General features: G+C 35.4%; 1 protein-coding gene across 3 annotated transcripts in view; it reads right to left on the reverse strand.

Annotated features, from left to right (window-relative positions):
• The window catches only part of LRP1B (LDL receptor related protein 1B), a 1,862,224-nt gene that overhangs the window by 100,218 nt on the left and 1,735,977 nt on the right, over positions 1–26,029 (reverse strand). For all 3 annotated transcript variants that reach the window (XM_053214983.1, XM_053214982.1, XM_053214984.1), the window contains exons 78-79: positions 3,241–3,464; positions 2,427–2,533 (exon numbers count right to left, since the gene is read on the reverse strand). In XM_053214983.1, the coding sequence (XP_053070958.1) occupies positions 2,427–2,533; positions 3,241–3,464 (331 nt within the window). The remainder of the gene's footprint in view (positions 1–2,426; positions 2,534–3,240; positions 3,465–26,029) is intronic.

The following is a 26,029-nucleotide window of genomic DNA, read 5'->3' on the forward strand; positions in this document are numbered from 1 at the left end:
AAAACTTTAGTGCATGCCTCATTTTTTTCCCTTAAATATCAACTCCATGAGAAAAGGGAGTATGCCATGTTCGTCATTAAACTACCCATAGTGCTGGGCAGAGTGGTCACCACATGAAAAATGTTCATTTGCACTTCACCCACTGTAGGGGATGCTGTGGTGGCCAGCTCAGATTTCCTTTAGTAGGTAGGGATACCTCTCCACTATCCACTGTTTGCAGCTAAGGAATCACACTTGCCCTCCTTCCCCAGAGATTTGTGCTCAACTGTCTGCAGCAGTCTGGATTGGGAAGTTTGAGTCCAAAGGCCAACCAAAGACTGATGGATCATATAAAAGCTGACTCCTTCCCTGTCATGGGATCTATGCTCCAAGGCACATCCCTGTGGCTGAAGCCAAAATTAGAGTTTACCTGAGACATAGTCTTTTTCTCTCTCCATATTTTACAGATATCTCCTGAATAGCACTCCCCTCATAAATAACCTTTAGAAGAATTCCTGTCTCAGGCTCCTTCCTAAGAACCCTGTGACAGGCAATTCTATAAACTGCTGCCAGAAACATTCCTTAATATGAAAATCATGTCTCACATACTATGATTATGTAAGTTGTTAACATCACATAACTTTAAAAAAAATAATTTTGGAACTTTTCTATATGTCCAAAATTAGTTAGAAATAAAAAGTTAAGACAATTAAGGTTCTTTACAAAATGAAAACAGCGTACGAGAATATTATGCCATTTGCCTCTCCAGTAGCCTTCCATGCCTCCCCTTAAAACTGGAATAAAATCCAGTCCTTAACAGTGTGTTCTAGGTCCTACATGACCTTCACCTGGCCACCTGGGCACCCACACTTCTACCACTTTCCTGAGCTGCTCAAATGTTTCTAGGCATACTAACATTCTTGCTGTTTTTGACAAATGTTAAGCTCATCCGTAACTCTTAACTTGATTTTCACTCTGTTTGGAAAGCTCTTTGCTTACATATTCACATTAGCCTGCTACTTCTATGAAGTTCCCTTCTCAAATATCACCTTTCTAAGATGACTTCTCTGATAATCCTGATCAAAATAGTGTTCCCCCATAAGTGCCCATTCTTTTCTATATGGCACTTATTAGTATCTGACATGACTTATGTTGTATATTCTATCCTCTGGAGGAAGGTAAGTTCATGAGAGTTGGTATTTTCAGCTTCACAAGAGTAAGGACTTGTCTTCAGCCTCTGGAAAAATTTCTCCCGCCAGATGGGTGTTCAATTAGTACTTGTTAAACCAGTGAATGGAGACACACTTATGTAAATGAACTAAATCCCAAAGATTGCTCCTTCCCATAAAGAGTAAAAACAATCTAGTTGAAGGAAAAATCACACAGCACATTAAAAGTTAATAAGAATATAAGTGCCGGGCCACCTCAGTGGCTCAGCTGGTTAATCGTCCCGCTTCAGCTCAGGTCATGATCTCACAGTCTGTGAGTTCGAGCTTCATGTTGGGCTCTGTGCTGACAACTCAGACCCTGGAGCCTACTCCAGATTCCACGTCTCCCTCTCTCTTTCTGCCCTACCCCCATAACACACTCTCTCTTTCTCAAAGTAAACATTAAAAAAAATGAATATAAGTGCCAAATATAAATAAAATTTCAATTATATAAGATACTACAAAGCATAATGATTAAATAATATGTGATAGAGAAAATGTATTCTCTCCTTTGGGATATAGTAGGCAGGAAGCGTTGCTTGTGGCATGAAATCCTTGAGGTTCCTTGCAGTTCTGAAAGTGTTACATTGAGGAAGTGTTAAAGTTAGATGTTATAAGGTGGGTAAGATTCAGCTGGATGCACAAAAGTCAGAAGGGCAGGTGGGGAGGCAAATGGAATGGGAGAAAAACAGGGAGGCAGAAAAAACACCTGAGTTCTTGAGCAGTCCTGAGAGTACAGAGAGTCTGGAGCATACCTTAGATGACACAACTGGGAAAGCTATTGAAGTCTGATTAAAAAGGGCTGTGAATGAAAGGGCTGTGAATGAAATCTTTCTCTTAAAAATTATTTATGTTTTCCCACCTCTTTGTCCATTTAGCTTCTGATCCTCTAGAAATAGTACCATCTACCCCAACATCATTAACTTATATCGGTAAAAACACCCTATTACACTGTAAACTGTTGAAATTCTATGCGTGTGAAATCCTACAAACGGCCTTACAACTTAGGCAATTTTCAAATAACATCCCTGTAATATCACTGGCAGTATGATAAGGCCTTGACTTTCAAGTTGGCAAAATACAACATGAAATGTTAATGACTTTCATAAAGCCATACTATAAATTATTTTATGTGCTTGTAAAAATGATTATATTGCCAACAAAAGTGGAAAGTCTTGTTACACTAATATGCCGAGCATATTGTTCCGCATTCTAGACCGTGTCAGCAACACATCATACCTGTGGGTCTTTGCAAATTCTTTTGTACTAAAATCCTTCTCAGAGTGCCATCCATGGCTGCTTCTTCTATGTGGGAGTGGTCCCCAACGACAGTCCAGTACATCATCCTGAAGAGATAGGTCAAGTTGGTTAGGTTGGAGTGCCGTTACAACCCAACTCTGCTCCCAAACACAATGTCTCTTCAGACTGTGTGCACCAGAATTACTCCAGAGTCCCTGAAAAAGCAGATTTTGCGGCCCAATTCTAAATCTATGGACTCGCAAACTCCAATAGAGAGTGGTAGTAATTAGGAGTTTTATTTAACATTTCTCTATTTTCTTTTTGGTCATTGCCTATAAATGAAAAAGTAAAAGAGTAAGAAAGGGACAATTCAAGAAAAGGAAAGGAAATATTTGTGTTAAAATTGTTTAGATTTGTTTGCACATACACCTTCATTTTTTATTGTCACAAATAGCCAAAATACTAATACTCTTACACTTAATATGTTCAATATTATGTTTAATATCTTCAAAATTTAATTTTAGGTTAACAATATTGGTTTTGTGTGTATTGCAACGTACACATAAGACACATACACATACACACATAGAATGTATAATGGAGCAACCTCTCAGGAAAACATATATTTTGTGCCACCATTTGGTACGAAAAGCACATGCTTTTGTACATAAAATAAAGGGATTTTTAGAAGTCTTGTAAATCTATTATATGTTGAACACTTATTACAGAAAGAAAACTACAGTACACAGGTGGGAAAATCTCTAAAAATGGATACACATATCAAGAAGAATAAATAACCAACTCATTAACCTACCCTCTTTTAGGATTTACAGCAATAGCATAGGGTTCTCCAGCCATGTTTGTTAAGAGTCTGGTGCAGTTGGGGCCATTGAGCTGCCCTACGTTGATAGAGTACCTCAGACTAGTCCAGTGAGTGGTATAGTAACTGAACCAGTGCATTCTAGAATGATCAGTCCAATAAATATTTCCAGCAACCCAGTCAACTGCTATGTCCCTGGGCCTTTTAAATTCAGGACACTAAAAGAAAACAAAGCAAAAACCAGTATTTTCAAAAGCAAAGCAGGGGTGGGGTGTTCTGTATTTATACATTGATATTGTATAGGAATAATATTTAACATGGTCAGGTGTTAATTATTACACAGGGTTTTTAAATAACTAAATACTTCATTTTTTTTCTTAATTTTTATAGATATAATTTCACAAATCTTAAGTGCACAATTCGCTGGAGTTCAACCTATGACTGCCCTTGTATAACCACAATCTAGAATATTTCTACAATTGTAGAAGGTTCACCTGTGACTTCTTCTGGTCCGTATTCCTCTGTGACTAACAATAATTGTGATATCTAACAAAATAAAATACCTTAAACAAGTCTATATAAATAGCATCATACTGTTCTATTCCTGGCTTATTTTACTCAACAGTGTATCTATGAAATTCATCCAAATTGTTGTGCATGTGAATTATTAATACATTTTTATTGATGGGTAATATTTCACTTTGTGAATATACCATAAATTGGTCACCATTTTACTGATGATGTCCATTTGGATTATTTGCAGTTTTAGGCCATTACAACCAAAGTCATGAATATTCTTGTACATGTCTTTTGGTGGACACAAAGCATCCATTTATGTTGAGTTTTTAACAAGGAAAAGAACTGCTGAGTCTTATAGTATACATATGCTTAGCTTGGATAGATACTGCTAACTTTTTTTTTTTAAAGAGTTTGTACCAATATACACTCTTTTCAGCAATTTAAGGAAGGCCCAGTTGTTCTGTATGCTCCCCCATACAATTTGATACAAAAATTGAAAAAGGATATTAGTACAGATACACATGTAGAAAGATACTATATTTGAACGCATTTTAAGAAAAGTTCCAATCTCTGTAATTTATATTAAATTTACTAGCTTGGATTTTCTGCTTAATATTGTATTATTGAATTATTGTGAGACAAAAAGTAAGGGAGTTCATTGTGAAGAGACAGCAAGAAAAATAACATATGCTCTGTGCCCTTCAATTAACTTGATCACTTCGAGTAGGAACTAGTGTCATAATTAATTTTACATGGCCAGGTTTATTGTGCATAACCAAAAATGAGAAAGGATTCCCAGGGGTATTATATCAAGAACAGAAACAATTATTTGAAGGTGATTATAACTACACATGTATTCAATGTGTAAAAGCTTAATTAGGACCTGCAACCAGTGGAAATATGTGTTTTTAACACATAATAGTTTCTTGTGTGAATTACTAGTGAACAGATTTTACTGAAGGAGGAAGTGGATTTGGATTAAAAGAAGAGAAACTAAACTTCTCAAAAAGAACATGAGATGCCAAGAAACAGGAATTGCAAGCCACTGTCTGCTGTATGATTACTGGCGTCTCAAGGAAGGAAATACGGCCTGAACTAAACACAGAACCCATACAGATTTCTAATGACCTTTATTATCAGACTTTCCACCTTTTGGTTTAAAAGCTGAAATCATGAAATTTATAGTAACCTATTTCTTAACTCTAACAATAAATACTATCCTGCTACCCAGTGATAGCCCAGTGCTGTTAACTGAAAAGCACTCTGCGATACCATATGCTTTAGAAACATTGTATACATAATACTCATAGGTGGGTAGAATATAAATATTTGTCCTAGCCAAACCACAAGATTATTTTCAAATGTTCCAGTATCATTTAAATTAACTGTAATGCTTTTTTCTTTTCTGGCTTGGCAGCATTTAAGAGTAAACACATCAACAAATGGCATGGGCATGTCAGTGTAAGTCATAAATTTATAAATATGAGAGACAGTGGAAAAATAACCATTATAAGCTGTTTAGAATCTGCTGGAGTATATTTGCCATTTTCTAGCACTAGTAAAGCAAAACTTCAGCATGAAAAACATATGATATTGGTTGTCTAGCACGAGCATAGAAAAATACTTAGGTTCCTTTTATCAGATGTAAATATATACACATGATTTTCTGTCCTTACAGTATCCTTGCTAAAATAGGACATATTTCATGCAAAGTTACACCTTTTTGAATTCAGGATTTTCATTTTTTTTTTACTCATTCTCAAAAAAGTCTGATTATCTTTCCATTCTATACTTCTAAACCTGGACTGCAGGCAATTAAAAATCCAAAGTCTTAATTTTCATAGAACATCCATAAGTTTGACTAAGTGATACTTTGTCAGGTAAGCAGGCTCGTGAAGAATCTACTAATGGCAAATTGTAGAAGGATAAATAAAATTTATGTCACATTACCAGGGTAAGGAACAAGGCTTAGGGAATGGGAAAAATGTTACTTTTCAATGCTAAGCACAAGAGATACTGATGGAGATATTTAAATGTATACATTTATTCTCTGGTTCCCTGATCAAAGAATCCTTAATTTCATTCCAGTATCAACTAAAGTAATTAGAATATGGGGTAAAGGATGTCACACCCAGTAAATTCAACATATGGCCATAAATTATCAGTACAATATGATTCTCAGAGAATAATGGCATCAAGGTGAAGATGCTACCAGATGTTCATCTTCATTGACTCCTAACATACTGAACACTCAATGATTCTCAGCACTGAAGAGAGCAGAACTGAATAGAAAAAGAACAATAACAAAAAGAAAGCAATAGGATGGTCCTATTGTCAAGGAACTTAAGCCCAAATGAGGGAATCACCCTTTATAATGAGTTCCATACGAATGAAGTAATCCCTCTTTATTGCTCAGTTTGACCAGGATTGTGAATGGTATTAGCCATATAAAAAGGATTCTGATACTAAATGGATATTGGCTGCGAAGTGGGAGTAGAAATTCCTGTTGGATCTTGATATAAAAAACAGACAATTTGTGGAGAGGTTCAAAACCAAACAGGTGAATACAAAAAGTGGCCAAACACAGTAAAAGTAAACTTAGGTTCTGGGAGTGGAATGGAGTCTGACATGGGAAAACAGAACGGGAAAGCTAAGCCATTTGCTTCCAAAGAGGCTCAAACCAAACCAAACCAAACCAAACCAAACCAAACAAACAAACATCAGATTCAAAAGAAGAAAATAATATAAAACTTTCATAGCCCCTTTGACTGGCTCACTAGATACATAGGCCTGTGAGTTAGAGGCACTCAAGAAATATGTCCTATTTAAGAGACTGCAGAGACATGTGGTTACCCTGACAACAAAAGGCGTTGCTCATATTGTTGCACAAAGTGGAAGACACATTTTGACTGCTTTCTCCAGACAGACGATTTCATTCCTAATAAGCTCTCTAAATACAGAGCCAAAGTTTTGAGGCCTAAGGCATTCTTCCGTGTAGAGATATATTATTTCAATGAATGAAACACTTAAATCTTACAGAAAAATTGGCAGGTTGATTGTAACAAAATTAGAGGTTACTACTTTAAACTACTAATCCTTTACAGCTGTGGATGGTAAGGTACTATCACGATTCCAGCTTCAGTAAACTAAAGATTAGAAACCACAGTGGGCACAGGGGGTGGGGGGGCGCCTGGGTAGCTCACTCTGTTGAGCCTCTGACTCGATTTGGGCTCAGGCCATGATCTCATGGTTTGTAAGATCAAGCCCCGCATCTGGCTCTGTACTGACAGCATGGAGCCTGCTCTCTCCCTCTCTCTCTGCCCCTCCCCCAGCACTTGCACACACAGTCTTTCTGTCTCAAAATAAATAAATAAATAAACATTAAAAAAAAGAAGTCACTGGAGACATCTGATTTAAATCAAGGAAAGAAGAAAACTCATGAAATGGGACTTCAAGCATTTGAACCATGGAAATACTGTCCTCTTCTTAAAAAATTCCTATAGTTAGCAATACTTTAAGAAAATACAGTTAACACAAGGATAGATCACAGTAGTCACATATTTTATCTGTCTGTGATGTTTTCTTCTGAGAAAAGAAAATCGGGTTCATTTTACTAAAGTTAATTATCCTGTAATATAACGCTATTAAAACAAAGATGTAAAGCTGCTCTAGGTGTGTGTGTGTGTGGTGTTTAACATACTAAGTGAAAAGTGCCTTTACATTTTTGGTCCACAATATACAAATCAGATTAAATTCTCATAAACCAGGATATAGCAGTAAAATAATGACTATGAAAATTCTAAACATTATTAAATTACATGGCTTAATACTATTATAAAATATGTGGATATATATTATTTCTATCTAGAAGCTCATAGCAATGGGGAAATCTAAAAGAACCAAAAAAAAGTTATATTTGGAGCTAGAACGTCTAAGAGTTCCAAAAACACATCAGGAAGGAAATTCCTGGCTTCTATCTAAAATTTATTCTGAACAATAGATTTTTTCAATCTGAATAATTTTAAAGCTATATTATCTATATTAAGACTGTATCACCTTAAAAGGCACACTATAGGCACAAACTCCTACTGGGGGAAAAGGAACTAAATAAAAGTATGTAATTCTCAGACAATTTCCCAAAACGACATATGTCTTTGGATTATAGACTCAATATTGTATGTGACTTTATCTTTTTTTCTCTTTTTTTAGCATACTCAGTTTTCTTTAAATTTATTCATCATTTACCACCCTCCTTCCAAAAAAAAAAAAAAAGTACAAAACTGGCTCTCAAAACCTTCTACACACTATCACGTAAACAAAAGATATGGAAGGCTATAAAGCACATTAAATTTGGAATCAGAAACTTGGTGTAAAACCTAATCCTAGTTTCTCTCCAAATTCTGTGACATATAAAATAAAGGCTTCGGATTAGATGATCTGTAAAATTCTTCTGATTCTAAACATTGAATTATATAACAATCTAAAATATTTTTCATTCTAAGGACACCTGGGTGGCTCAGTCGGTTAAGCATCCAATTTCAGCTCAGGTCATGATATCACAGTTCATGAGTTTGACCCCCATGTCGGACTCTGTGCTGACAGCTCAGAGCTGGGAGCCTGCTTGGATTCTGTGTCTCCCTCTCTCTTTTCCCCTCCCCTGCTTGTACTCTGGCTCTCTCTCTCAAAAATAAATAAACATTAAAAAAAATTTTAAAGAAATGAAATATTATTAATTCTATATAAGCCTGCATTTTATATAGCTTTAAGGATGTATCTAATGTTAATTATGTATTTTCATGAATAGTATGTGAAAAATTTGTTAGTACTTATGGCACAATTTTGATATCATCCCCCTATGTGAATGACCTAGAATTAAGGAAGGAAGGTTTCTTCTGACATTTACAATTTAAACAAGCATAACACTTGAGATACAAAGCAGAGCTATCTGAAAGCAGAGATTGCAAAATTATAGATTCAGAACTAATTTTAAGTTCAGGTAAAAAAAACCTTTTAAGTAAATTTTAACTTTAAGATACCACTTTAAAAATTCTAATTTGTTTTTCTTAAAAATTAAGTATATGTAAGATAGTGTATCAAAAGCAGGGCAATATTCCAGAATAGCAGTCAGTCAGCTGCTGACCCTTGATTTAATGGAATGTGGGACTCACCCAGGTCCCTAATGTTATGTAAAATCTGTTTCACTCATTTACCTTACCCCTATAGCTGGTTTGCAACCCACCTGTACCTTAAAGAGACACAAGAAATTGATGTTATTGGATAAATCATGTATCAATAAGAAAGGAGTTAAGACAGCAATAAACTCATAGAAAAAGAGTCACAGAAGCAAATATTGATATGGTCTCCAGAATCATTAAGTAAACATCTTATGGATGAACAGTAATATTCAGTATATGTAGCATGTATATATATATATACATATATATATATATATATATATGTATATATATATATGTGTGTGTGTGTGTATGCATATGTATACAATTATGTACAAACTGGGATCTTATAAAGACCTCTGGTATAAATAATTTTTATAGCTCAACACCAAAAATCCAAATAATCCATTTAAAAAATGGGCAGAGGACATGGAATAGACAATTTTCCAAAGAAGATATACAGATGGCCAATGGACATATGAAAAGATGCTCAACATCACTAATCATCAGGAAAATGCAAAAATCACAATGAGTTGTCACTTCACATCTGTCAGGATGGCTAAAATAAAACACACACACACACAACAACAACAACAACAACAACAACAACAAGTGTTGGAGAGGACGTGAAGAAAAAGGAACCCTATTGTACTGTTGGTGGAAATGCAAACTGGTGCAGCCACTGTGGAAAACAGTATGGAGTTTCCTCAAAAAATTAAAAATAGAACAACCATATGATCCAGTAATTCCACTAGTGGGTATTTACCCAAAGAAAACTAAAACACTAATTTTAAAAGATATATGTACCCCTATGTTTACAGCAGCATTATTATTTACGAAAGTCAAGATATGGAAGCAACTTAAATGTCCATCCATGGATGAATGGATAAAGAAGATGTGGTATGTATGTATGTGTGTATATATATATGTATATATATGTGTGTGTATATATGTGTGTGTGTGTGTGTGTGTGTGTATATAATGGAATATTACTCAACCATGAAAAGAATGAAATCTTCCCATTTGTGACAACATGAATGGATCTAGAGGATATAATCCTAAGTGAAATAAGTCAGAGAAAAAATACCATATGATTTCCATTCATATGTAAAATTCAAGAAAAAAAAACAAATGAACAACAACAACAAGAGAGAAAAGAAAAACTAGATTCTTAAATATAGACAACAAACTGGTGGATGCTAGAAGGGAAGTGGGCGGGAAGAAATGATATAGACTAATCATATGATGAACATTGAGTAATGTATGGATTGTTGAATCATTATACTGTACACCTGAAACTAATATAACATGTTATATAATATATAACTAATATAGCATGTTAACTATACTTGAATAAAAATATAACATGTTATATAATATATAACTAATATAGCATGTTAACTATACTTGAATAAAAATACTGGGCTCTTATACTTCAATGTATCTCATACATCAGATATATTCAGATTGCAAATATATATATATACGTGTGTGTGTGTGTGTGTGTGTGTAAATATACATGATACTAAGTTTTATATATCATTTTCCAGTCAGATTCATGAAAATTTCCTACTGTCTTATTACTCCCTAGAAAAACTAACAATTTGATTTCCAAGTCTAAATGGAACCTGGAATAAATAAATGAGGTCACCTTGTAGGATCCTTCCTGGGCATTCAACTGACATTATTTAGATGATAATCAATCTTTCTGTGAGCCTGTCTTTTCAAACAGTACAAGTTGGTTCAATTTTGGAAGACCTGAAAATACATTATGTACGCTAAGATCTTGCCTAAGCAAGACCAATGTTAATATAGTGAAAGTGATGTCTTCTTAATAAAGGAGCTTTCGTTCACCAGGATAATTAAGGAAGGCAGAAGAAAGAGCATGCTTCAATATTCTGAAATGAAGTTGCAATCCTGGAAATTAAGTATGGTATATTTATAGCCAGAAAAAATGTGTGTTTGAGGGTGTCTGTTCGTAGGTGTGTAAGGAAATGGGAAGGGTGTGGTGTAAGATGAGAATGGATACCGTGCAGAGGCTAATAAACCAATGATTTTTATTTATTTTTTTAAGTTTATTTTTGAGAGAGAAAGAGAGAGAGGGAGGGAGCGAGCAAGCCAGCGTGAGTGGGGGAGGGGCAGGGGTTGCAGAGCATTTGAAGCAGGCTCTTCGCTGACTGCAGAGAACTCAAAGCAGGACTTGAACTCATGAACCGTGAGATCATGACCTGAGCTGAAGTTGGGTGCTTAACAACTGAGCCACCCAGGGCCCCTAAACCAATGATTTTTCAATGGAAATCCACTGGAAGGATTGAAGTGGGGAGATATGATTATATTAATGTTTTAAGATTATTTTGGCTATGGTATGGAGAATCGCTTAGGACTGGTGACCAGAAATGGATATAGGATAATCAGAGGAGGTTTACTCAATGGGCCTCAGAAAGGAGAATGTGGAATCATAATCTAAATTTTTGTGAGACAAAAGTAGATAAAAATGGGATATATCTAGAGATAAAAATATTTGATCTTGGGATGAATACTGAGGATGAGAAGAAAAACTTGTAAAGTATAACTTTCAAGATCAATATACTATTCCAATGTATACCAAAGATTTTCAAGTAATTTATTGCTTGTAACCTCTTAAAAAATTATGTAACAGCTTTAGGACAGGCTCTGTTCTAGATGTTAGAATTACATATAGTAGTGGCCAAAACAGCAAAAATATCTGCCATGGGAATTTACTTCTAGCAAGGTAAGGTACAGAGTAGATAATAAACTTAATAGATGAGTAAATAATACAGCAGTTTATCAAAGATATGCACTATGAGAATGGAAAAACAAAAAAAGAGTACGGTGTTGAGGATCCAGAATGGGAGGACAATAGATTGCAACTATCAGCATATCATGTATTCAGAAGATGATATTTGAACAAATTCATGAAGGAATTCAGTAATTGAGCCATGTAGGATATCTGGCTGAAGAACATTTAGACCAAAAGAACATTCCAGAAAAGGCCTTACATTAGTAGGTACTGATGGATTTTATAAATACCAAATACCAAAGCATCCCTGGCGAAGAGTGAGTAAGGGAAAAGTTAATAGGAAATGAAGTCAGAGAAGTAACAGGAGACTAGATCTCTTAAACCCTTGTAAGATATTGTGAGCAATTTATCTTTTGCAATGGGGGGCCACTAGGTATCTTTGATTAGAGATGTCATGTGATCTAATTTGTGTCTTAGAAGGAGAATTCTGGCGACTGTGTGGTGAGTAAGAAGAAAAGCAAGACCAGTTAAGAGTCTATTGCACTAAATCAGAAGAAAGATGATAGTGGTTCAAAAGTAGGTACTTGCAGTCAAGCTGACATAAGGTAGTTAGCTCCTAGACAGAAGTTACATATGATTGCCTGATTTTGGAATTATGAGAGAAGAAGGATCAATATTGACTCCAAAATTTTTACTCTGAGAATCTGCAAAATGGATGTGCCATTAAATGAGATTGGGGAAGCAGTTTTTGTGAATTATGAGAGATTTATTTTGAGGCATGCTACTTTGGGAACATTTTTTAAAATCCAAAAGAAAAAGCAAAGTAAGTAGTTGAACAAAACCTGATATCAATTTGGTAATTGTTAGCATGTGGATATGTGTTAAACCATGACACTATATAAAATCTGTAAGGAAGTGCAGAAAGGTAGCAAGAAGAGATCAAGGTTGGGGCCTATAGGTATTCTAATATTAAGAGAGAAGGGAAAATAAGATAAAATAATAAAAGAATAACTATGTTGATGATTCATATTACAATCATTTTTTATTTCAGCATTATTATTACATAAAATGAGGTAACAAACAAAAAATCTACCTAAAGTTTAATTGGAGAGACTGATATTATTAAGATGTAGAAAAAGGTTTCTCAACTACTGATATTTTAGTCAGAATAATTCCATGTTGTGAGAGACTAGCCTATGTAGAGTGTTAAGCAGCCTCCCTGACCTCTACCATATTCACATGATGCCAGCAGTACTCCTCAGTTGGGACAATAAAAAATATCTCCAGACATTGCCAAATGTCCCCTGGGGTGGGAGATCACCCCCATTTGAGGACCACTGATGCAGAACCACAGACTGTTCTCTGATGTCTGCTTCCTCTATGACTTTCAACATTTGTCAATGTCTTTAATTAATATCTGTCACAAAACTTACTGAATACTTCTTTGTCCTCATTTACTTGATCTTTGGCAGTGCTAGAAATATAATTGCAATCTCCTTCTCAAAATACTCTCTTCTCTTAGTTTCTGTGTCTCTACATTCTCTTGTATTCTCCTAATACACTTCACACTCACTGTCATCATTTTAATCTGCCTTCAGAGCTTGGTTCTGAGTGCTTCTTTACTTCACCTGTACTCTCTTCCTGGTTCTAGATATCTCCTCTATTCTTCTATTTCTGAAGGTATATCTCCAGTCCAGAGACTAAGATCAAGACTTGAATACATCACTGGCTATTTGGCAACTCACTTGGGTCTCTTACAGCCTCTCCCTTAGATCTCACGACTAAAACTGAACCCATAGTTTACCATTTTCACAATCCATCAATTTGTAAAATCTAGGTCTCGAGTCCTTCCTATCCTCATTTTCTACATTCATTCTATCTGCAAACATTGTTAGTTAAACTACTCACCTCCTTCCATTTTGAGACTATAATACTGCAACCTACCACTATTTGTGTACCAGGTTGGAGCACAATCCTCCTATGTGGTCTCTTTCTGTTCCACCTTTTCCCCCACCAAATCCATCCTGTACATAAAAGTGAAATAGTTGTCTTAGACATAAATGACATTACTTCCTCCTCATCTTTTAGGTCTTAGCTCAAATCTCCTCTCTTCAAATGGGCCTTTATTGATCACCCTATCCAAAGAAGACTTAGAATATCTGAGTTTTTCTTTCTTGGTCCATTCTGCATTTCCTGCAATATAATTTTCAAAATTGGAAGTTTTGGCATTTATTTATTTATGAGTTCACTTGAGTTGTCTTTGCTCCCCAGAATATAAGCTTTATGAAAATAAGACTCTGTTATCATTTTACATCCCAGGAATGAACACCAAACCTAACAAACAGAACTCCTTAAATAAAGCTTTGGGTATGGAGAAAACTGGACTGGTTCACTTTAAAATGCTATACAATATATTCAATAATAGCCTCAGAATTATTAATTGTGGAATCATGTTTTATATAGTCCTTATAAAATTTATATTCAGTAAAATTTTGAGTATTGATTACAACTGTTACAGAACCATTTAACTCTACTCAGTACATATTGTTAAGTGTCTGTCTTATGCAATCAACAATAATCAAGCCACAAAATGGCAATAATTTAATGGTTTGATAGTTTTATATTTCTTCCAAAGTAATCATAATAAATGATTGTAATTGCTAACTGTTTGAATAAACTCAGATGGCTTGAAAAGTATTCTTGCCAAGTGAATAGACAATTTCACGATATAGTTTATAATAACACAAATTTATAATAATGAAGAAAATAAATTAAAAAATGAAAAAAAACTATCAATTTCTACTAGTATTCCAAGGTCCTAAAACAAGACTTTGAAGTTTGCTAAAATATGTACACACAAACACACACATACACTTATGTGTGGATACATATGCACACCTAATATACACCTAATGTGTGTGTGCGTGTGTGTGTGTCTATGTGTCTATGTGTGTGTGATGTACACACAAACCCATATATTGGGTTTGAGGTTTATAGCTACAACTCCAGTTAAAAATTGAAAGCTATTGGGGCATTTGGGTGGCTCAGTCGTTTGAGTGTCTGACTTCGGCTCAGGTCATGATCTCTCTGTCCGTGAGTTCGAGCCCCGCGTCCGGCTGTGTACTGACAGCTCAGAGCCTGGAGCCTGTTTCAGATTCTGTGTCTCCCTCTCGCTCTGCCTCTCCCTCTCTCACTGTCAAAAATAAACATTAAAAAAATTAAAAAAAATTGAAACATTTTGGGGTGCCTGGGTATCTCAGTCAGTTAAATGTCCAACTTCGGCTCAGGTCATGATCTCACAGTTAGTGAGTTCCAGGCCCACATGGGGCTGTCTGCTCTCAGCACAGAGCATGCTGTGGATCCTCTATCTCCCTCTCTCTCTGCACCTCCCCCACTTGTGCTCTCAATCTCTCTCAAAAATAAACATTAAAAAAATTGAAACCTATGAATAAAACTTAGTTGGATATTTTCTTAAAAGCTTTCAGGAAAAAATAATTGCTTAATCAACTTGTTGAGGAAAAGATATGATTATTAATGAATAAAAGTGTAAGCATGTTCATTCTGAACATCCTCCTCTGCCACAATAAAATATGCCCAAAATGGTATCTCATATTCATTTCTCAAAAATCAGGTAAATCAGATAAACCATTTGTTTTGCTCAGGAATATTTAGCTCTTTAATAGTAAAAATTGAATCTGTATTTTTAAAATAATTTGCATTTTTCTAAACGACCTACTTTATAGTGCTTGTCATTCTGTACTTTGCTGTACAGCATTTCATACTAGAAATGATAAGTTGCCAGAAAGTATGTACAATTGTTGCATAATGCTATCATATTCTGTTCTGACTACTAAAATTTAAATTCAGAAATCTCATTATGCTTTACATATAGATTGAATCATGTCAGCCTTTTAAGTTTTAAATTATTTAATTTTCTTAAAGGAAAAAAAAATCCATCCATTTTGTATAGCCCAGGGGGCTAGAAAATCATAAGCATTTCTATCTATAAATAACTTAGCCTGCATTTGAAATTTAAATTTATAATCATAATTAGTATTCAAGCCATTTTCACAGATTACAGAAGACTAGTCCCTTCACGACTTCCAAAAAAAGATCGTATTGAAAATTACCTTCCTTTGGAATGGACTTCAGTTAACATTTAGTTGTCTGAGTAAGTCTTCTTCTGATTTCTGATACAACTATTTTCCTACACTTTATTGGGATGGAAATATTCCAATTTTTTAGTAGCTGTAAATATACTTTCAAGACATCCTACTATCACATGGCTAACTTCTTCCATTTGGTTCACTGATAAAGCAGTTTTAAGTAAAAATCCATAGTTTCATTTTTGTATTTTGCTTTCTTTCACCTATGGATTCAGAGATAGAAACCAATATTCCATATTCAGATTTGGGAAAAATCTTGAGTTTCATTTTCCAAAGTGTGGGGAATTCTCAGGTCAGTATCATTTCTTATTTGCATAAAAACTTAGAAGATGAAATAGATTTCATGCTCATTAAATTATTGGATGACTAGCTGGAGAATGATTAAAAAACAAAATAAAAAAGCAGATACATGGCAGAGTAATTCAGAGGGGTAAAACATCAAATCTTTATACATAAGCTGAATTTCAGAGGAATAAATACAAATTGTCCAAGTAAACAACTAGATAGAGATAAACTATGCCATACATTTTTTTGGAAAGCATATATATTTACTATCTGGGAGAGACGTTAGAAATTTCCTACTTCGATATGATAGTTGTTTTTGAATAAGTAAGTAGAGACTAAGAGATGTAACAGTTAACTCAAGTTAAACTCTAAATTTGGTCACAATATAGCTGAATGGGCATAGAGGAGTCATTTAATCATTTGAGAATTCACATTATTCATCAAATTAAGATGTTAAGTCTCTTCAGGGCACCTGCCTGGCTCAGTAGGTTAAGCATTGACTTCGGTTCAGGTCATGATCTCACTGTTACTGAGTTTGAGCCCCTCATCGGGTTTTGTGCTGACAGCTTGGAGCCTGGAGCCTGCTTTTGATTCTGTGTCTCCCTTTCTCTCTGCCCCTCCGCCACTCAACTCTGTCTCTGTCTCTCTCTCTTACAAATAAATAACCAGTAAAAAAAAAAAAAAAAAAAAGATGTTAAGTCTCTTGGCTTTGAGAAGATGGCGGAATTTCCTGCATCCCTCAAACACAGCATAATTGAGGCCAGAACCCTTGGAATGTGAGAAATAGAGGCTGCAGAGTGACAAAAAAATCTCTACAGGTAGAAAGAGACAGCTTGGGTGGACAGAGGTGCATGTATGCAAATTGGGAGAGATAAAATGGGCTGTGTAGGCCCAAAGTGGGGAACCCCTTTGGTGGAGAAACAAAAGGAAGAGAGAGGCTGTGGAAGCATGGCATTGTATTTGGACAAGAGGAAAACCTCTCTGTACCAGAGATTGGGGAATGAGAAATATTAAGAGAGACAGTTTCTACTTTGCAAATAGCCTTAGAAGCTAATGATTGGAGTTTTCAGGGTTGTGTGAGTTTCTCTGGACCAGAGCCAGCATGTATTTGTGCCTTGTGGAGAGGGGAACTGGCCCTAGGGCACAAAAGTAACCTCGGGGATGTACTGGGAGAGAACAGTCCCCTCCATTGAGTACTGCGGGAAGTGGGTAGATTACCCCCACCGCCCAGGACAAAAGACCCTGGAAGCACCAGCCAGAGGCCCTTTATCAACTGGGCAGAGTGTCGGTACTCCAGAACCAGGTCCCTGCAGAGCAGGGTCCTTTAAGACATCAGGTTTTGAATCCCAGCTGAGCACCGAGGAGGTGTGGGAGAATGTGGAGCAGGGCAAGCAGGCCGCCCAGGCTACTCTGTGAGGGCTGCCTAAACACCTTGGTTTGAGACACCCAGTCTAGAGAGGAGAGATTGGGGTGCCTCCATTTTTCTCCCCATTATCAACATAGTGGGGCTTCAGGAAACAGGACAGTGGCCCCCAGTGGAGGTGGCACCCATTTACACAAAACCCTGTGCCAAGTAACTGCTTATCTACCAGAATGGGACTGACACTGACCAAACCAGACAGCCTTTCCTCCAGACCAGCACAGACAGCATAGTCACTGGTTTCCAGACACCAACGGACAACTGTCCTGAGGTTTTGTATGATGTCTGTTTTTTTTTTAATTTCTAAATTATTATTATTTATATTTCCTTTTTCTTTTTACTCTATTTCTCTTTTTACTCTATTTCTCTTTCCCCTTCTTTTTCTTTCTACTCTTTATTTCTCCCTCCTTTGGAATGAGCTTCAGTTTCTGATTTGATTTTTGGTCAATTTTCATTCTTTGTTTCTCTGTTCTGGTTGTCTGTTTGTTTAATCAGACATTTTTACTCTATTCTTTTTATACCTTTTCTGTATCTCCTTCTTTATATTCCTCTCTCTCTCTCTCTGGATTAAGCCTTATAGTTTCTTTGATTCTCTGCCTGGTCTTTTTTTCCACCCCTGTCATTTCTCTCTTTGTGTGGGATAAGGTTTCTTCTCCCACTTTTCTCCTTTCTTCCAGGGTTACTTCAATGAACAAATCAAAGCACACGTGGCGGAAGGTCCAGTCCACCACTGTGAGCGGTGAGATAAATCAACCAAAGATTCAACAACAGAGTGCATGCAACCGCTCCAAAAACACTGAAATGCCAGGCTCTGGACAGTGTGTGACCCCTTTTTAATATAGTAGTACTCACAGGTACAGGACACATAACAAGCTATTAAAACGCATAAAAGATAAAAAACTAACCAAAATGATGAAATGGAAAAATTCTCTTAAAAATAAATTTCAGGAAGAAATGACAGCTAGAGAATTGCTCAAAACAGATATAAACAATATATATGAACAAGAATTTAGAATAATAGTCATAAGACTAATAGCTGGGCTTGAAAAAAAGCATAGAAGATAGCAGAGAATCTATTGCTACAGAGATCAAGGACCTAAAAAATAGTTATGATGAATTAAGAAATGTTATAAATGACATGCAAAATGAACTAGATGCAGTGGTGGAAGAAGCAGAGGAGAGAATAGTTGAAACAGAATAAAATTATGGAAAATGATGAAGCTGAGAAAAAGAGGGAAAGGAAATTACTAGACCACAAGGGGAGAGTTAGAGATCTAAATGATTCAATGAAAGAAAATAATATCCATATCATAGGAGTTACAGAAGAAGAAGAGAGAGAAAGGGACAGAAGGGTTATTTGAACAAATTATAGCTGAGAGCTTCCCTAATCTGGGGAAGTATGCAGACATCCAAGTCCAGGAGGCACAGAGAACTCCCTTAAAAATCAACATAAACAGGTCAACACCATGACATGTCATAGTGAAATTGGAAAAATACAAAGATGAAGAGAGAATTCTGAAAGCAGGTAGGGACAATGTGCCTTAACCTACAAGGGTAAACACATAAGGGTAGTAGTAGACCTGTCTACTAAAACTTAGCAAGACAGAAGGGAGTGGCATGAAATACTCAATGTGCTGAATAGGAAAAAAATGCAGCCAAGAATCCTTTATCCAGAAGGCTGTCATTCAGAACAGAAGGAGAGATAAAGGCTTTCCCAGACAAACAAAATCTAAAGGAGTTCATGACCACTAAACCAGCCACGTAGGAGATCCTAAGGAGTATTCTGTGAGTGGAAAGCAGCGAAGACTACAAAGGACCAGAGGCATCACCTCAAGCATGAAACCTATAGATAACACAATGACACTAAATCCATATCTTTTAATAATCACTCTGAATGGAAATGGACTAAATGCCCCAATCAAAAAATACAGGGTATCAGAATGGATTAAAAAAAAATAGCAGCCATCTATATGCTGCCTACAAGAGACTCATTTTATTATTTAAAAAAAAATAAGGTTTATTTATTTTTTGAGAGAGAGAGAGGCAGTGCTTGAGCAGAGAAGGGTCAGAGACAGAGGAGACACAGAATCCAAAGCAGGCTCCCGGCTCTGAGCTGTTAGCACGAAGCCTGATGCAGGGCTCGAAATCACGAACTGTGAGATCATGACCTGAGCCGAAGTCAGACACTTAACCATCTGAGCCACCCAGCCGCCCATACAAGAGACTCATTTTAGACATGAGGAGACCTGCAGATTGAAAGTGAGGGTATGGAGAACCATCTATCATGCTACTGGATGTCAAAAGAAAGCTGCAGTAGCTATACTTATATCAGACACATTAGATTTTTAAAATAAACACTGCAACAAGAGATGAAGAAGGGCATTATATTATAATTAAGGGGTCTATCATTCAAGTAGAACTAACAGGTGTAAATTTTTATGCCCTCAACGTGGAGGAACCCAAATATATAAATCAATTTATCACAAACATAAATAAATGTATAGATAGCAATACTGTGATTGTAGGGGACTTTAATACTCTGCTTACAGCAATGGACAGATCATCTAGGCAGAAAATCAGTAAGAAAACAGTGGCTCTGAATGACATACTAGACCAGATGGACTTAACAGATATATTCAAGACTTTTCATCCAAAAGCAGCAGAATACACATTCTTCTCTAGTGCATATGGAACATTCTCCAAAATAAATCACATACTGGGTCACAAAACAGCCTTCAGCAAATATAAAAGGATTGAGATCCTACAATGCATATTTTCAGATCACAATGCTATGAAACTTGGAATCAACCACAAGAGAAATTTTGGAAAGCCTCCAAATACATGGAGGTTATAGAACATCCTACTAAAGAATGAATGGGTCAACCGGTAAATTAAAGAAGAAATTTAAAAAAATGTGGAAGCAAATGAAAATGAAAACATGACAGTCCAGACACTTTGGGATGAAGCAAAGGTAGTCCTAAGAGGAAAACACATTACAATCCAGGCCTATCTCAAGAAACAAGAAAGTTCCCAAATACAGAACCTAACCTCATACCTAAAGGAATTAGAAACACATCAGCAAAGAAAGCCCAAAGCCAGCAGAAGAAGAGAAAAAGTAAAGATTAGAGCAAAAATAAACAATATAGAATCAAAAAAAAAAAAGAAGAAGAAAAAAAAAGTAACAGTAAAATGGATCAATGAATCTAAGAGCTGGTTTCTTGAAAGAACAAACAACATTAATAAACCTTGAGCCAGACTTCTCAAAAAGAGGACCCAAATAGATAAAATCACAAATGAAAGAAGAGAGATCACAAAAAATCCCTCAGAAATACAAGCAATTATCAGATAATGCTATGAAAAATTCTATGCCAACAAACTGGACAACCTGGAAGAAATGGGAAAATTCCTAGACACCCACACACTAACAAGACTCAAACAGGAAGAAACAGAAAAGTTGAACAGACCTATAACCAGCAAAGAAATTGAGTTGGTTATCAAAATCTCCCAACAAATAAGAGTCATGGGCCAGATGGCTTCTCAGGGGAATTCTACCAGACATTTAAAGCAGAGTTAATACCTATTCTTCTAGGCTGTTTCAAAAAAAAAAAAAAAAAAAAAAAAAAAGGAAGGCAGGCTTCTGGACTCATTCTCTGAAGCCAGTATTACCTTGATTCTCAAACCAAAGACTCCACTAAAAAGGAGAGTTAGAGGCCAATATCCCTCATGAACATGGATATAAAAAATTCTCAACAAGATACCAGCAAATCAAATATAGTAGTATATTAAAAGAATTATTCACCATGATCAAGCCCAATCCTGGCTGCAGAGCTGGTTCAATATTTGCAAATCAATCAACATGATACATCACAGTAACAGAAGAAAGGATAAGAACCATATGACCCTTTCAATAGATGGAGAAAAGCACTGGACAAAATACAGCATCTATTCTTAATAAAAACCCTCCAGAAAGTCGGGATAGAAGGAACATAACCTTACATCAAAAAAGACATCTATGAAAGGCCCACAGGTAATATCATCCTAAATGGGGAAAAACTGAGAGCTTTCCCTCTGAGATTAGGAACATGACAATGATGTCCACTCTCACCACTGTTGTTTAATATAGTGTTGGAAGTCCTAAACTCTGCAATCAGACGACAAAATGAAATAAAAAGCATCCAAACTGGCAAAGAAAGAAGTCAAACATTCACTTTTCACAGATGACATGATACTCTACACAGAAAACCTGAATGACTCCACCAAAAAACTGCTAGAACTAATACATGAATTCAGAAAGTACCAGGATATAATATCAACATAAAGAAATCGGTTGCATTTCTACACACCAATAATGAAGCAACAGAAAGAGATATCAAGAAATCGATCCGATTTACAACTGCACCAAGAACCATAATATACCTAGGAATAAATCTAACCAAAGAGAAAAGATTTGTATGTTGAAAAGTATAGAAAACTAATGAATAAATTGAAGAAGACACAAAAAAATGGAAAAACATTCCATGCTCACGGATTGGAATAACAAAAACTGTTAAAATGTCAGTACTACCCAAAGCAATCTATACCTTCAATGCAATCCCAATCAAAATAGCACCAGCATTCTTCACAGAGCTAGAAGAAACAATCTAAAATTTGTATAGAACCACAAAAGACTCCAAAATGCCAAAGTTATGTTGAAAAAGAAAACCAAAGCTGGAGGTATCACAATCCCAGACTTTAGTCTGTACTACAAAGCTGTAATCATCAAGACAGTCTGGTACCGGAACAAAAACAGACACATAGACCAATGGAATAGATTAGAGAACCCAGAAATGGACCCACAAATGTATGACCAACTAATCTTTGACAAAGCAGGAAAGAGTATCCAATGGAAAAAAGTCTCTTCAGCAAATGGTGCTGGGAGAGCTGGGCGGCAACAAGCAGAAGAATGAAACTGTGCCACTTTCTTAAACCATACACGAAAATAAATTCAAAATGGATGAAAGACCTAAAAGTGAGACAGGAAATCATCAAAATCTTAGAGGAGAAAACAGGCAACAACTTCTTTGATCTTGGCTACAGCAAGTTCTCACTTGACATGTCTCCAAAGGCAAGAGAAATAATGCAAAAATGAACCATTGAGACCTCATCAAGATAAAAAGCTTCTGCCCAGCAAAGGAAACAATCAACAAAAGTAAAAGGCAACCAACAGAATGGGAAAAGATATTTGCAAATGATGTATCTGATAAAGGGGTAGTATCAAAAATCTAAAAAGAACTTACCAAACTCAACACCCAAAAAACAAATAATCCAATAAAGAAATGGGCAAAAGGCATGAATAGACACTTTTTCCAAAGAAGACATCCAGATGGCTAACAGACACATGAAAAGATGCTCAACATCTCTCATGATCAGGGAAATACAAATCAAAACCACATTGAGATACCACCTCACACTGGTTAAGTGGCTAACTATAACAACTCAGGGAACAGCAGATGCTGGCAAGGATGTGGAGAAAGGGGAACACACTTTCTCTGTTGGTGGGAATGCAAACTGGTGCAACCACTCTGGAAAACAGTGTGAGGTTCCTCAAAAAATTAAAAACAGAATTACCCTATGACCCAGCGATTATACTACTACGTATTTATTCAAAGGATACAGGGATGCTGCTTTGAAGGGGCATATGCACCCCAGTATTTACAGTGGCATTATCAACAATAGCCAAAGTATGGAAAGAGCCCAAATGTCCATCCATTAATGAATGGATAAAGAAAATGTGGTGTGTGTATGTATATATATATATACATGGAATACAACTTGGCAGTGAAAAAGAATGAATTTGCAACAACATGGATGGAACTGGAGGAGGGTATTATGCTAAATGAAATAAGTCAGAGAAAGACAGATATCATATGTTTTTACTCATTTGTGGAATTTGAGAAACTTAACAGAAAACGATAGGGGAAGGGAAGGAAAAATAAGTTGCAAACAGAGAGGGAGGCAAACCATAAGAGACTCTTAAACACAGAGACCAAATTGAGGGTTCATAGGGGGACAGTGTGTAGGGGTGGGAAAATGGGTGATGGACTTTGAGGAGGGCACTTGTTGGGATGAGCACTTGTTGGGATGTAAGTGATGAATCATAGGAATCTACTCCCAAAGCCAAGACTATACTGTATACACTGTATGTTAGGTAACCTGACAATAAATTATTAAAAAAGAAAGATGTTAAGAATGGACTTATTCCATATTTATAATATTGAGGTATCAGGGTTACAAAAGAGATTTAGGAAGTGAAGTTAAAAGATTTCCCTCATCTGTATAGCCTTAAGTTTTGTTTTGTTTGCAGTGTGTTGGTTGGAATTTCTATGGAGTGCTCAATGTCTAGAACATGGCCCTAAAACTCATGGCTCAGAGGTTCCAATCTTCAAATCATGACATTTAATCAGCTGTGATGGAATCCTAGAAAATGTACCTAGTAAATACTGTTAGCTGTGGGTAGGTCTGAAGAAAGAGAGAAAAACAAAGCCTAGATGATACAACACATGTAATCACTTCCATTAAAAGATAAAATGAGGTTTCACATCCTATGAGGAAAACGTTAATCAATAGCTTTACCATTAGTTACAAAAGATTCTATAGTACAGTCATAAAATTAAAAATTAAAATATTAAAATATATACACATCAACATATAATATACACATAAAACACATATATTTATATATTTTTATGTTTAAGAATAAAATCTTAATTACCAAACAGTAATCAAATTTGGTTTCTGATCTACAATAAACTCTGCTTACTAGAAGACATTGATTATAATTAATCTCCCCAAGGACAAAACTGAAATAACTATCAAATAAGCTTTACTGAAAAAATTGTATCAAATTCAAGGTATATTTTTAGAAAATAAAATTCAGACAAAAGTAAGTTACAAATAATTTTTCATGTGATAATATGCATCATAGAGAAAATTATCTTGTCAATTATCATCAACATCATGGTCATCATTGGCATCGTCATCATGTTAATAGCAATCATCTATATAGTGCTTATTATGTGCCAAGAACTATTAACACTAACATAATACAGTACATGTGTGTATATGCATGCATATATATACATACATATATATATGTATGTATATATATATATTCCTCACTAAAACCTCATGAAATAGAGAGGGCAGAGAAGCTAAAAGGCTAATAAGCAATAAGAACAAAATTAAAACCCAGGCAATGTAACTCCACAGTACATACTCTTTATCACTTTATTTTAATAAGAGATGAAATGGTACCATAGGAACAATGTTGTTGCAAAGCAGATTTGTGTTTTATGGGTACAGAAAGCTAAAGCTAGTTAAGACTGACCAACTTTTGGCTGATAGCAAGTGATTGAGTGAAGAAAGACAGAGTGATCTAGTAAATTTCTTGGCTTTCTCCTAGAACTGTTCTTAATAGAACTAAAGGTGGTATATAAAACAGTGTTTTGGTGTGGAAGGAGTTGAAGAAACAACTCTGATGTATATGGATTTTTACTCAAGTTAATTTAATCCAAGCTGAATTAGAAAGTTAATATGACTTCATTTGAAACCAGATTATTGTGATCTACCTGATAAAAATACCTTCCAAATTTCATTCAAATGGTATTCATGAAGTTCAAATTTTTATGGTAGATACCACTGTAAAAGATAGTAAAGTCGTCCAGATAGGTGCTTCTGATTCTTTTCAAATACAAAGCTTCAATTATATCCTACTGTTTTAGCACTTGACTTTTTGGTTGTATGGGAATGGGCCATGCCCCATAAAAATAAGTATTTATCTGTCAATTTTCTCCCAGGTTACTTCAAAATAGAAAATACACAATAAATTGACATGCCCTAAAACGAACAAACAAAAAAAAGGATAGTGTACAACCACAGATCTAAACAAATGTTCTAGTTTATTTTTTCTCAAAAGGAATACCACGATAATCAACATGTCCATCATATACCAGCAAAAAATATTGCTCTGTTTTGGATGTTCCCTGAAATATAGTTATCAAGAGTCAGAAGAAATGGTTACACAATTGAGTTGATTTCTTGCCCTAGAAGAGAAGTATATTTCTGATACTGTTAAAAATGAAACAATATTCCCCGCATATTTTTGGCAGTTTATTTTCTAATGTGAAAAAGTAATGATTCCCAATCTCATCTCATAATGAAAAAAACTCACATCATAATATAATGTTAAATAATACAAAATATAAAATGCACTAGAAGTAACAGGTATTATTCATTACTATTCTTGTATAGCTAAAGCAAATGTATTAAAATAAAAACATAGTATCATACAATTAAATCATATGCAGCTGTGCGAATAAATGAGTAGGGAAATGTTTTATTTTTATACAGGGAGAATATTGGGAAAAATTATTGAATGTATTAGTTACCTCCTATAGTCAGATATTGTGATAGATAAAAA

This window comes from Acinonyx jubatus, chromosome C1 (assembly GCF_027475565.1).
Source record: "Acinonyx jubatus isolate Ajub_Pintada_27869175 chromosome C1, VMU_Ajub_asm_v1.0, whole genome shotgun sequence".
Lineage (NCBI taxonomy): Eukaryota > Metazoa > Chordata > Mammalia > Carnivora > Felidae > Acinonyx > Acinonyx jubatus.